General features: G+C 35.1%; 1 protein-coding gene across 8 annotated transcripts in view; it reads left to right on the top strand.

The window, feature by feature from the left end:
* Dennd5b (DENN domain containing 5B) overlaps positions 1–13,464 on the top strand; it is a 185,584-nt gene that overhangs the window by 113,409 nt on the left and 58,711 nt on the right. For 5 of the 8 annotated variants that reach the window (XM_046435723.2, XM_046435724.2, XM_046435726.2 and 2 more), the window contains 3 exons: positions 2,780–3,011; positions 5,571–5,657; positions 7,446–7,596. In XM_046435723.2, coding sequence (XP_046291679.1) covers positions 2,780–3,011; positions 5,571–5,657; positions 7,446–7,596 — 470 coding nt within the window. The remainder of the gene's footprint in view (positions 1–2,779; positions 3,012–5,570; positions 5,658–7,445; positions 7,597–13,464) is intronic. The other 3 variants (XM_046435725.2, XM_046435727.2, XM_046435729.2) reach the window with 1 other exon arrangement.

Raw genomic sequence — 13,464 nt, 5'->3', positions numbered from 1 at the left:
ACCCAGGGCCTCACATATGCTAGGCAAATGCTCTACCACTGAGCCACAACCCCAGCCCAAGAAATCCCAATTCTTATATTTAACCTTCATCCTTTAATGGGATCACAATGTGTCCATATAAAGGTAACAAATAATTTAGTTTCAAAAGGCAATTTTTTTTTCATTTTAGGATCATAAGAGATAAAGAGTGAACAAATCAGGTTTTATGACTGTTAGTCTAAGACTATTCCAAAGTTTTGGGGAAAGAAAGACAAAAATGACACTAGCTTTTGATTCTCCTATTGAAGCTTTTTCCCTAAGGTTTACTGTATTCTTCTACCAGATTTTCTTTACATATTCCTCAGACTTTTTTTTTTCCTCCCCCAGACAAAAGCACTTAGAGATGTGCATTAACTCCTTTAAGTCACTAGGGTATAGTTCAGGCCCCTGCCTGCGTGATTGCTGAGGCATAATAATGCTATAAAAATGAATCATGGTGTTCACTCACTAAGTGGAATCTTTTGGTCATGAAAGACCTCCCAGAAGGGCTGATGCACTCTAAGAGGCTAATGTACAGCCTTGTAGCATCTGACAAGTAAGTATTAACTAAAATTTTGTGTAAACACAGGTAGAATGGAATATTTTCTGATTTCATCAATTTTTTTTTCTGATGGAGAATAATATGCCAGGAATGTCAGAATTTGCTGATTACTCCATTTCATTAAACTTTTGGGGTGAGGTGAAGGTGGCAGGGTTTGAGCTTGCTAGGTAAGCATTCAACCACTGAGCTACATCACTAGCCCTTTTTTCTTATTTTGAGAAGCCAGGGTTTTGTAAAATAGCCTGGGTTGGCTTTAAATTTGTGAATCAATCTCGCCTCCGCCTCCCAGCTAGTTGAGATTAATAGGCATGCATCACCTTACCCAGTTTGCTTAAACTCTGTAATTTAAGAAATTTTACTTCTTCAAATGTATTCCTACTCTTAGACTCCTTTCTCATTTACCATAACTTTTTTCCTATACTTTTTCCTATCTAGCCTGGAACTAATCTGTGTTACATTCATAATTTATCCTTGGGGCAATTCAAATTCTTAAGTCAAGCTCTGGTACTTTCTTCCTTCTTTTTTATTTTTTAATTTTTTTACTTTCTTCTTTCTTAAGTTTTATGTCGCTTCAATCTAGAAGTGAGATTGCCTTTATATTACCCCTAAGAAATGAAAGTTTCATGTTGCACTCCAGAAGGCTAGTATGTAAGACATATTAGCTCTGCAACCCAAGTCTTTTTTTTCCCCACCTTAAGTATTGTATGTAGTCTATGATGTCTGAAACTCAAAAGCCAGATACATATGGCTCATTTTATTTTTAAAAAGACTATTTGCCCTATAAAAAGTAAAATTGATGTTTATCTATAAAATGCCTTTTGAGGAGGGCTGGGAATGTAGCTCAGTAGAGTGCTTGCTTCACATGCACAAAGGCCTGGGTTCAGTCCCTGGCAACAACAATAACAAAAAAATGCCTTTTGAGGAATTGAGCTGATTTCTAGAGATACTGTGAATCTTTCTCTAGTCATTTGGATTTATGTAAGTAACATCTGAACTATGGAAGTACAAAGATTGGATGTGTACATTTCTATAAGGAAGTATTTAAAGTCCTTGGAAATTTCAGAATGCAAAATATGCTAGAAAGAAGCTAATGAGTATTAAGAATAGTAACCTTAGGCCAGGCAAGGTGGTGCATGCCTGTAATCCCAGCTATTTAGGAGGCTGAGAGAGGAGGATTGCAAGTTCAAGGCCAACCTGGGCAATTTAACAAGACCCTGTGTCAAAATAATTTTTAAAGAAAAAGGCTGGTGATGTACCTCAGTGGTAAAGTGCTTGCCTAACACATGTGAGGCCCTGGATTCAATCCCAGTACCCCAAAAAAGGGAAAGACAAAGTAACCTTATTTGGAACTTACCCTTTCATCTTTCACCTTCTGGCTTGTGCCATACTTCATCTACTCAAAAGGAAAGTAAAGCAAAACCAGCCCACTGACTGAAATAGTAATTCACTTCCAAATTTCCCCTAATACCAAACTGAGACTAAAATTCCTAGATGTATATACCTGAAGAATAACAGAAAGAAGTGAATACTTTAGATGAGAAACTGATTACAATTTATTGAACCATTCCACACATTAAACAAGCTAGTAATATGAACGTGCAGTTTGTTGCATATGTTTTCCAGAAGCTTGCTTATAATGATTTTTCAGGCAATGGTTTTTTTTTTTTTTTTTTTTTTTTTTAGTAGTTTAACCCCAGACTGCAACACAGGTCTGCAAGCAGTTTGATTTTGAGTTAAAAGAGTTACAGCCTAAAAAGAATCCACTTGAAGAACAAAAGAATTTCACCCATAAGCACAAATTCTATGTGGTCATTTTAAAAAAATTATTGCTAATATATATCTCATTGCATCAGTTAATCATCTCATTGCCTTATGGGATTGCATAAACTAGGAATAGAAAGGAGAAGAAACTACTCACTGGGGAGAGGGATCAAAATTTAATGGTAAGTGAAGTGGATGATTGACAATTATATAGCAACTTAACCCTCTCTTTTACCAGTGATGCCCTCTTGTCTGCATAATGGTCATTAGGATCAGCATGTAAGAAAGGAATAAAGAGTAGGATTTTAAGGACTTTTTAATTTTATGTGTCAGTTTTATAGTTGTAAGATTAAAAAAGAATAACCTTAGCAACAGATAATTATCCCATGTGTCATGTAGTATTGTGATGGTAATAATTTGCCAATTATTTCATTACAGGCTTCTTTCCTTTCTGACCAACCTGAGCCTTATCTGCCATTTCTTTCACGATTCATTGAAACACAGATGTTTGCCACCTTTATTGATAACAAAATTATGTCTCAGTGGGAAGAGAAAGATCCTTTGCTTCGAGTCTTTGATTCTCGGATTGAGAAGATAAGATTGTACAATGGAAGGGCACCCACCTTACGGACATCTATATATCAGAAATGCAGCACTTTAAAAGAAGCAGGTACATTTACCTTGCCTTTTAAAATTAAAGTCGATGATTATTTCTTTTTTCATATTCTTGGTCTAAAATACCACAAAATCCATTTTCTGTCTAAGATACCATGGCTAATCTTGATTATTATACCAAGAAGTGCTTTCTATAGTTTTCTATTTCTGTGATTTCCTGTTCCTGCTTGACAGTCCTCTTCCCTTAGTCAAAAGAAGAAAAACAATAATAAACTGAATAGTGTATAACCAGGAGGTTCCTGTGTTTTTTTTTTCTTATTCTCTTTATGGCTTTAGTAGAAAAAAATGTAAATTTCTAGCTTGCTATTGATATTGCCTTTTTACCTCTCACCTCTTTTGTCTTTTTTCAAGAAAAGGTAAGTATTAATTTAAAATGGCAAATCTGAGATGCTGTCTAATTTGCATAACTAAAATGGTATATTTGCTTTACTAGTACCATTAATTATATAGCTTCATTTATTGAGATTAAATCACTAGATTTTTACATTCAAATTAGAGATTCTTTGATCCCTGACACCAGTTTTTCCCCTCATAGAATTATGAATCTTGGCCAGTTTTGCTTAGCAATTATTAACAGCCAGTGTTTACCTACTATAGACCAAGTGTTTTACATGCATTTTTGCATTGAGCTTAACAACAAGGAGGTATAGGCAAACTTATTTTTTATTTTATTTTATTTCTGTCCTCATTTTATAGCTGAGAAAACTGACATTTAGGAATTTGCCTATAGTTACATAGTTCTTGGTGGAACCATAGTTTGAATCCAGGTTTGGCTGATTCTAGCACCTAAAGCTTTACTCCTTGTTAGCTATTCCAGTTAATGAAAAACTATGTGACAGGGGCTGGGGTTGTGGCTCAGCGGTAGAGCACTTGTCTAGCACATGCAAGGCCCTGGATTAGATACTCAGCACCACATAAAAATAAATAAATAAAATAAAATAAGGGTATTGTGTCCAGCTACAACTAAAAAATAAATATTTTTAAAAAATATGTGACAGTCTGGGCATGGTGGCACATGCCTGTAATCCTGGTGACTTGGGAGGCTGAGGCAGGAGGATCATGAGTTCAAAGCCAGCCTCAGCAAAAGCGAGGTGCTAAGCAATTCAGTAAGAACCTGTCTCTAAATAAAATCCAAAATAGGGCTGGGGATGTGGCTCAGTGGTCAAGTGCCCCTGAGTTCAACCCCTGGTACCACCCCACCCCCCAAAAAAAAAAGAAAAAACTGAAATGTACCAATCCATGTAATTTTATACATTTTTGCCTGGTTCCTAACCCATTCTTTGCCAAATAAACAGAAATCTATCACCCGAGTGCCCTTTCCTTTTTATTTTTCCTTTCAAATGTAGGAATTGCTTGAGAGCAAATTTTCTGCCAAAGAAAAGGGAGATAGCAGGGCTGGGGATGTGGCTCAAGCGGTAGCGCGCTCGCCTGGCATGCGTGCAGCCCAGGTTCGATCCTCACCACCACATACAAACAAAGATGTTATGTCCGCCGAAAACTAAAAAATAAATATTAAAATTCTCTCTCTCTCTCTCTCTCTCTCTCTCTCTCTAAAAGAAAAGAAAAGGGAGATAGCAAATGTGGAGCTTCTTTGCCATTCTTGTTATTTGCTTGCCTTTCCCACATTATTTAAATAGATCAGAAGTAGTGATGCTATAGTTTTATCACATTTAAGAAAGGAAGTAGTAAATAATCTTTTATGGTGCCATCAAGGTCTCTGAACCATCACCCTGTTATATTCCCATGTATAAGGGTAGATCCTTGGAAGCCCCTCAGAAAATAGCAATTACCTCTGTGTTCCTAGAAATTGAGGTAGAATGAAATTGTCTATGCTTATCCAAAGAATATTATGACTTCCATTGTTTTAATAGCCATGTCAAAATGTAATTATTGAACAAATCTCTTTCTTCTCTTACTGACACAACTTTTAAAATAGGCCTGGGGTTGTGGCTCAGTGGTAGAGTACTTCTCTCATATGTGTGAGGTACTGGGTTTGATCCTCAGCACCACATAAAAATAAATAAATAAATAAAGATAATTGTGTCCACTACAACTAAATATATGCAATTTATATATATATATTTTTTTTAATGGAATTAAGCACCAATTCCTTAATTTATGTCCTTCTAAAAAATCCAATTAAAACAGAATTTCATTAAAATAGAATCTCTCAGAATTTGGCACTCCCACTGTCATCACAGAAATTACGTAAAACTCTTTTGAAAATGTAGTATTGTAGACTTCATATATATGAAAACTAGATTAGGCTGAGGCAGTAGTCTCCCAGGAATTTAATTTATCAGAATTTTTTTTAAAAGGTAAAAGACAGCTGACTATAACTGCTAATCTCTCGTAAATGGTGCAGTTACTTCTTTATCAGGTAAAATTGTTCTCATCCCCCAAATTGAGATTGGGGTATTGTTGACATTGATTTTTTATTGGGTATTAAGGTTTCATTCTGTTTTTTGGCTTTGACGGTGTGTGTGTGTGTACACGTACATGTGGATACTTTTGCTATTGTTTTGCCTCTAACCAAAAAGAATTTGATTTGCAGGTGAACTCTTTAGGCACAGGCTATCTGCTGTTGATATTGTGGCACCAGAACCTCATGATCTCTGTGCAGAAAGACAAGAAGTGGATAGTAATACAGTTTTTTTTTTTCTTTACCAACCACTGCAAATCAGTATTGGCACAAATCTTTAAAAGTCTAACAACAGAACCTGACCTCTCAAAGCAGGCATTTGATAATTTGTGAATGTTCAGTATTCACTGGCTATATAATCACTGAAAAGTAACATTGCAGAAAGTAACAAAATAGAGCAGGGATGTGGCTCAGTGGCCAAGTGCCCCTGAGTTCAATCCCCGGTACTCCACCACCAAAAAAAAAAAAAAACAGTGCAATTCAAGGTTTTGAATAAATTCATACTTTTTGTGAGGGAAAATTAGAGAAGCTTAAAGTAAATGTCTAATATTTTGAAGTTTAAACAATGGAGAGCAGTAGTTAACTTCAATACAGCATCCCAGTACAACTATAAACACCAGTAATTGGCTTAAGTAGAGCCAGTGGCAATAAGCGTATTATTTTGACAAGAATGCAAAGTGTCATAGATGAATTCCTCTCCAAAAAAAAAGTTTAGAATATGTTTGGGGAATAACCAGCAGGACTCAGTCTACTGGCAATGAAAAGGGGGAAAGTAAATGAATTCTATGAAATACCTTATTAGTTACCTTATTAGTTTTTGTAAGTCACAAGATCAGCAGTTCCCATAGTCTGCTCTAGTTATCACACAGCCACAGTTACTGCATATTATCACTTTTTAGTGATCTCTAATGAAAGGATTGGAGACCTAATCTCTTATATTTTCTCTTGAAGATTCAGTTGATAAAAACACTTAAGATCAGGATTGTCCCAGCTTACTTGGGAGGCTGAGGCAGGAGGATAGCAAGTTTGAATCCAGCCTTGGCAACTTATCAAGACCCTTTTTCAAAATTCAAAAAATGGGCTAGGGTGCTGGGTGGCTCAGTGGTAGAGTGCTCACCTAGCGTGCATGAGGCACTGGGTTCAATCTTCAGTACTACATAAAAATAAAGATATTATGTCCACCTAAAACTAAAAGATACATATTTTTTTAAATGGGTTAGGGATATAGCTCAATGGTAGAAAAATCAGGATTTTGTTTGTTTTACCAGTAAAAATAGATTACTTTCTATTTTATGAGTCTTTGAGACTTTCTCCAACACTACTAAATTTAAAGTGTTTTACAACAGTGTTGAATAATTCCTGTCTTTTAATTTTGACCTATTTTAATTCTCCAAAAGGACAATTTCTTATTCTCTGGACATTTTCTAAATGCCTGCTTATTTGACTTCTCTGCTTTACCTTCTTGATCTAATAAACATTCCTAAATCACTCTTACTAATGAAGAATGTGAATGTTGCTAAAAGTGAGGTAATAAACTTCACACAGTTCCTTGTTGTTATTGATGGAGAACCATGAATATTTAATGAGTCTTTACACAAAGAAAGTAACAAGACTACTTACTATACTTGCATCTTCCTTCCCTTTACGTTGTCTTTCAGCTCAAGAAAATACTTTATTTGCCAATATTTTCTTTAATGTTGTACCTAGAATCATTTTTGTTAAGCATATTAAATATCCCACTTTAATAAAATTGTTTAAGTACTAAATTACAGATTTTTCAACCCAGCTACCATACTTTTGACAAAGAAAGTAATGAAAATTAATCATCTAATGTTTATTTAAAATTAACCTTTCTATATATATGTGATATGATTTCTGAAGAGGATTGGTAAAACTGTTTCACAGTGTCAGTATGATTGAATTCTCTATGTGCATGAGTTGAAGAAGCATTATTTTTGAAGGTTTAGCAATAAAATATCTCTAATCTGTTACATATTTAACTTATAGCCCAATCAATTGAGCAAAGACTGATGAAAATGGATCACACTGCAATCCACCCACATCTACTTGATATGAAAATTGGTCAAGGCAAATATGAGCAAGGGTTCTTTCCAAAGTTACAGTCTGATGTCTTGGCAACAGGACCAACCAATAACAAGTAAGCACCTTTTTTAATTAACTAGTTGATGAAAGGTGGGATGTTTTGCAACTCTGATTAAAGCAGCCTGTCACCATTAAACTCTATCTATGTGATGGCTTCTTTTCAAAATCACATTAATCTATTTTGGTGGCTTTTTTTCACCCAAAGAACAGTGTGTACTAGTGGGCTGGGGTTGTGGCTCAGCAGTAGAGTGCTCGCCTCGCACATGCGAGACTTTGGGTTTGATCCTCAGCACCACATAAAAATAAATAAGTGAAATAAAGGTATTGTGTTCAACTACAACTAAAAAATAAATATTTTTTTTAAAAGAACAGTGTACTAGTGAATACCTTTTTTTTTTTCTATAAACCCTGGACCACACTTTAAATGTCTGTTTACATATAATGCTAATACAATCTAACGGAATTTTTAAAAGTTGTACCTTTACCATCTAAATATTAGTTTCTTTAGACTGCCATAACAAAATACTACAAATTTAGTGGATTTCACAGTTCTGGAAGCTAGAAGTCTGAAATCAAGTTTTTGGCAGGATTATTGCCACCTCCCAGGACTCTTAGGGGATGATTATTACTTTCCACACCCTTCTACTCCACCTACCTGCTTACCAGTCCCCCAGGGCTGGGGATTGAACCCAGGGCCTCACACATGCCCGGCAAGCACAAAACCAACTGAGCCACAATCCCAGCCCCTCTACCACCTTTTGGTAGCCCCAGTAGCTCCTTGGCTCGTAATAACATAACCCCAGTCTCTGTCTTCTCATGTTCACCTTCTTTCTATGTTTGTATCCATATTTTCCTCCTCTTATAAGGACACCAGTCACATGCAATTGGGGCACTCCTTAATGACCTTATCTTAACTTGATTACATCTGCAAAGACTTATTTCCAAATATAGTCATTTCGTAGGTACCCAGGATTAAGACTTCAGCATACCATTGTGGGGAACATGATTTAGTTCATATACCATCTTTTGGTATCAAGTACAAAAAAATTACAAAGCAAAAATTAAGATAAACCCTATCATTTATGGTAGATGAGACCATTCAGAAAATATCTAAATATAGTTAGAATTTTAAAAAGAAGGCTTGAGGGCCGAGGTTGTGGCTTGGTGGTAGAGCGCTTGCCTAGTATGCGTGAGGCACTGGATTTGATCCCAGGCACCACATAAAAAAAATACATTAAAAATAAATAAAATAAAGGTATTGTGTCCATCTACAACTAAAAAAAGGTTTAAAAAAAAAAAAAGAAGAAGGCTTGAGGTATACTCAGTGGTACTTGCCTCGTATGTGTGAAACCCTGAGATTGAGCCTCAGCACTGCCAAAAAAAAAAAAAGAACTGAAAACAATTATAATATTTGGGTTAGGTAAGTTCTTGATTATAAGTGAATACTATTATTTTATTATCAAGTGAATAATAAGAGGTTTAGAAGAAAGGAAGAAAAGAATATTAATAGATATGCTATAAGTTGGAAAGAGTGAGCATTGAATTGAAATAGCAGTATTAGAATTTACTTCATTTTTTAAATTTTTTATTTTTTTTAATTAGTTATATATGGCAGTAGAATGCACTTGAATACTTCGATATATCATATACATAGTGGGATATAATTTCTCATTCTTCTGAGTATGCTTATTATAGAATCACATTGGTCATACAGTCACATACATACATAAAGTAATGATGTCTGTTTTATTCTACTGTCTTTCTTATCCCCACATCCTCTGCCTTCCCCTTCTTTCACTTCCCTCTACCCTAATCTAAGGTAACACTGTTCTTTTTTCTTTTTCTTTTTCTTTTTTTTTTTTTGCATTATAATTCTTAATACATACATATACGACATGTATCTCTGTTTGTATATAAAGTATGTTGACTTCATTCTTCAGCTTGGGAACCTTGGAGGAACTGAAATTATTTGCCACTTTTCTCATGTGAAAATATTCTATACTTCTACAGCATCTGTGATCTCCTTATTAAAGAGGCTCAGAAATAAAGTATAAAGGAGCCAAGCAGTGGGAAAAAATGGGATAGAAGACTGAAGTAAAAAACTAGGTACAGCTGGGTGTGGTAGTGCACACCTGTAATCCCCCCTATAATCCCAGCAATTTGGGAGGAAAAGGCAGGAGGATCATAAATTCAAAGCCAACCTCAGCAATTTAGCAAGACCCTCCTCTCAAAATAAAAAGGGTTGGGAATGTGGCTTAGTGTTTGAACCCTGGGTTCAATCCACAGTTCCAGAAAGAAAAAACTAGGTACTCACAATGAAGTGGCACTGCCACCTGAATTTTCAGAAGGCAGGTAGTGAAACAAGTGGTGTTTCTACCTATCAGATGATCTGCTGAACTGTGTTGCAGAAGTTTTTGTTTTTATTCCCCAAGATGCTTATCATGATTCTATTGGTCAAGAAAGAGGAAAACAGTAAATTATCTTTGTAATGTGTGCTGATAACATTTGGTTTAGTTTAATAAGTACTGTACCAATGTATGTATTGGAGTATAAGAGATTTATTTGGATGGATGAATATATAGTAATATTTGTTAGAATTTAATATACTATTTCCAAGACAGAAACAAGCGGTCTTAAGTATTTCAGCAATTGTGATCATCAGTGGTAAAATTATACTTACTAACAAATGTTTAATATGGGCTCTGGTCGTGGCTCAGCAGTAGACCGCTCGCCTAGTGTGTGCAAGGTCCTAGGTTCGATCCTCAGCACCACATAAAAATAAATAAAACAAAGGTATTATGTCTAACTACAACTAAAAATTTTTTTTTAATATTTTTTAAAAATGCTTAATAATGCAAGGAATGAATAAATTACTTAAGACCAGGAATGTCTGGACTTTATAATAATTTTCTTAAGCAGTGCTTATTTCCCCATTTTAAAAACAAAGTTAAGTAGGACATTTTTGTCCCTCAGAGCTCATAGTAAGAGCTAGTTATATTATATAGGTTAATCTTTATAATTTTGTTTTCCTAAAGCCTTTTCCACTTTTGCTTACCAAGGAAAATGTTCTACCATTTACATTTTGCTTCTTCATTTTAAGTTTATTAGCTAGTATTTATATTGTTTCATATTTTTATTTTATTTGGACTACCCTGCCCCCTAGCCCTATTTTTTTTTTTCAGTGCTAGAGATCAAACCCAGGGCCTTGCACATGCAAGACAAGTGCTGTACCATTGAGCCACACACTCAGCCCCCTCCCCCAACTTTTTTTTCAATTTTATTTTGAGACAGGATCTTTCTAAATTGCCTGAGCTCGCCTTAAACTTTCAATTCTTCTTCCTCAACCTCCTCAATATCCGAGATTATAGACATATGCTACCACACCCAGTTTAGCCTTAATTGTTTTAATCCCTAAACAAATTTTATTGTCTTAGACTGACCTTTTTTGCTTCAGGGCTATTGTCAAGAACTCTTATGTCAAAGATCTACATCTAGTACTTTATACATTTTGTTTCTTAATATATGTTCATCACTTCCCTTATATTGTATAAATTCAACAGCTATTTATGTGGTTTAGTTGTTCTAAAAATAAGTTTTAGATTTTGTGTTAAAAAGAAAATAGATTTTGTGGCTAGGTGCAGTGGCACATGCCTCTAATCCCAGCGGCTCCTGAGACTGAGGCAGGAGGACCATGAGTTCCAAGCCAGCCTCAGCAAAAACTAAGCAACTCAGTGAGATCCTGTGTCTAAATAAAATATAAAATAGGGCAGGGGATGTGGCTCAGTGGTCGAGTGCCCCTGAGTTCAATCCCTTGTACCCGAAAAAAAAAGAATTAGATTTTATGTTACTTTGATCAATTGAGAGGTGGTACTTAGATGAAATGAAAAGTTGTACAATAGTCTTTGAGGGGGATAAGAGATAATTAATTAATAAAGAGCAGACATAATGATTTATGGGAATTCATTTAGGAAATCAACAAACTAATATGAGACTAGGGAATAGGGAAGTAAGGATAGTTGTTTTAGTTAGCTTTTTCTTTGCTGTGATCAAAAGACCTGACAAGACCAACATAAAAGGAATAAATTTTATTTGGGGCTCATTGTTTCAGAGGTTACAGTCCATAGATGGCTTACTTCTTTGCTCTGGGCCAGAGATAAGGCAGGACATCATGGCGGAAGGGAGTAGTAGAGAAAAGCAGCTCAGTATATGACAATCAGGAAGCAGAAAGAGAGTTCTCTGTTCACTAGGAGAAAAATATATCACAAGGGCATGCCCTTAGTGATGTAAGTCCTCCAGCCACACTGACCTGCCAAGAATTACCACCCAGTTAATCAATTAAAATAGATTAATGCACTGATTAGGTTAAGGCTCTCATAAACCAATCATTTCAACTCTAAACTTTTTTCATTGTCTCACAGATGAGCTACATGAGCTTTTAGGGTACGCCTCAAGTGTAAACCATAACAATAGCATTCATTCAGGATTTGAGGCTCCCTCCAGTAGGTTAAATAGAAAGGAAATGATCATTACAGAGGAGAGGGTGTTAGTGTGGAGAAGTTTAGGTGCTTTCCCCAAGGATTTAGGCTCAGAACAGAAAGAAGAGAAAACACAAAAGGGGTTCTACTTGGGAATCAAGGCAAGGAAGAACTAATGTAACAAGAGATGGTAAGATAGTAGAGGTTAAGATTTCTGAGGTGCAAGAGTCTTGGATGGTCACTTTATTTAGTATGATGTTCTGGTTTTGGTTAAATTGGAGTGGGAGCAAAGTTATTTTGATTCAGGGGACTTTCAGAATTGTAAGGTTAGGTTGTCCCTGTAGTCTTTGTGTTTTCCCTTGTTGGAAAGAAAACTTGGCCATGTTCCAAATTCTTCTCTGAATAAAGATGATTGAGGTAAAAGATTGAGGATGATATAGCTGCGTATTTTGCATTTTATAAACTGATCTATAGTCTTTAGATAGCTAGAGTGGCCACAAAAGTACCTTTGAATAAGGGAAACATTATAATATTTCTTTAAGATGCTCACACCACCCAGAACATGTTAATTGTTAAATCATTATTAACTAAAAGCAAAGGTAATAAAATTAGAGTATTAAAACTGAAATACAATTTGGATACCAACAATTCAGTACCAGAGGAAACTATTATAGAACTAGCATTAATTTTATTAATAAAGCATTTAGTAACAGAATGAAAATCACTATATTAAAAATTGGTCAGTTGAGGGGAAAGTGACATGAGGTAAGGTCAGAAAGAAAGGCCTGGCTGTTTAATTTTAGAGGCCATGGGAAAGAGTTTAGATTTTATTTCCAACGCATTTTTCTGCCCATTTTGGTATTGAGTGTGTGTGTGTGTGTGTGTGTATGTATAGACACACACACATATATAATTTTCCCGAGATATCTGATAAATACAGCCTGCCTTTTCACAGAAACACAGTCATACAATTTTGTAGCTATAAGGAATAACAGTGGTCATTTAATCTAACTCTTAGACTTTAGAGATGAGGGCTCACTTCTTATTTCTTGGAATCTTAATTTTAGAAAGCTGTTCCTTTAAAAAAAAATAAAGGAAAAGAAAAAATTTAAATTAAAAACAAAAAAATAAAAAGGAAGCTATTCCTTTAAAAAGGTTAATCTCATGAATTTCTTTTGTTCTTTTAGAACACTAGAATTAAATAATTATAAATTTTGAAATGAGAATATTCTCCTTTGTATTAAAAAAATACCTGTAATATTTACTTTGAGTACACAGAGGCATCTCTTATATGTTTAACATAGTCAAAGACTCAAGTAAGAACAGATTTGTCATTGTGTGTGTGTATATATATATATATGTCTAACATGTACTGACTCTTTTTTGTTGTTGTATTGGGACTCAGACCAAAGGCCTTATACATGCTAGGCAAATGGCAAGTGCTATGA

The sequence above is a fragment of the Marmota monax genome, unplaced genomic scaffold (assembly GCF_021218885.2).
Source record: "Marmota monax isolate L192 unplaced genomic scaffold, Marmota_monax_Labrador192_F-V1.1 WCK01_AAM20220418_F8-fsc00012, whole genome shotgun sequence".
NCBI lineage: Eukaryota > Metazoa > Chordata > Mammalia > Rodentia > Sciuridae > Marmota > Marmota monax.
Note: the sequence above shows the minus strand (reverse complement) of the source record. Positions and strands in the feature narration are given on the sequence as shown.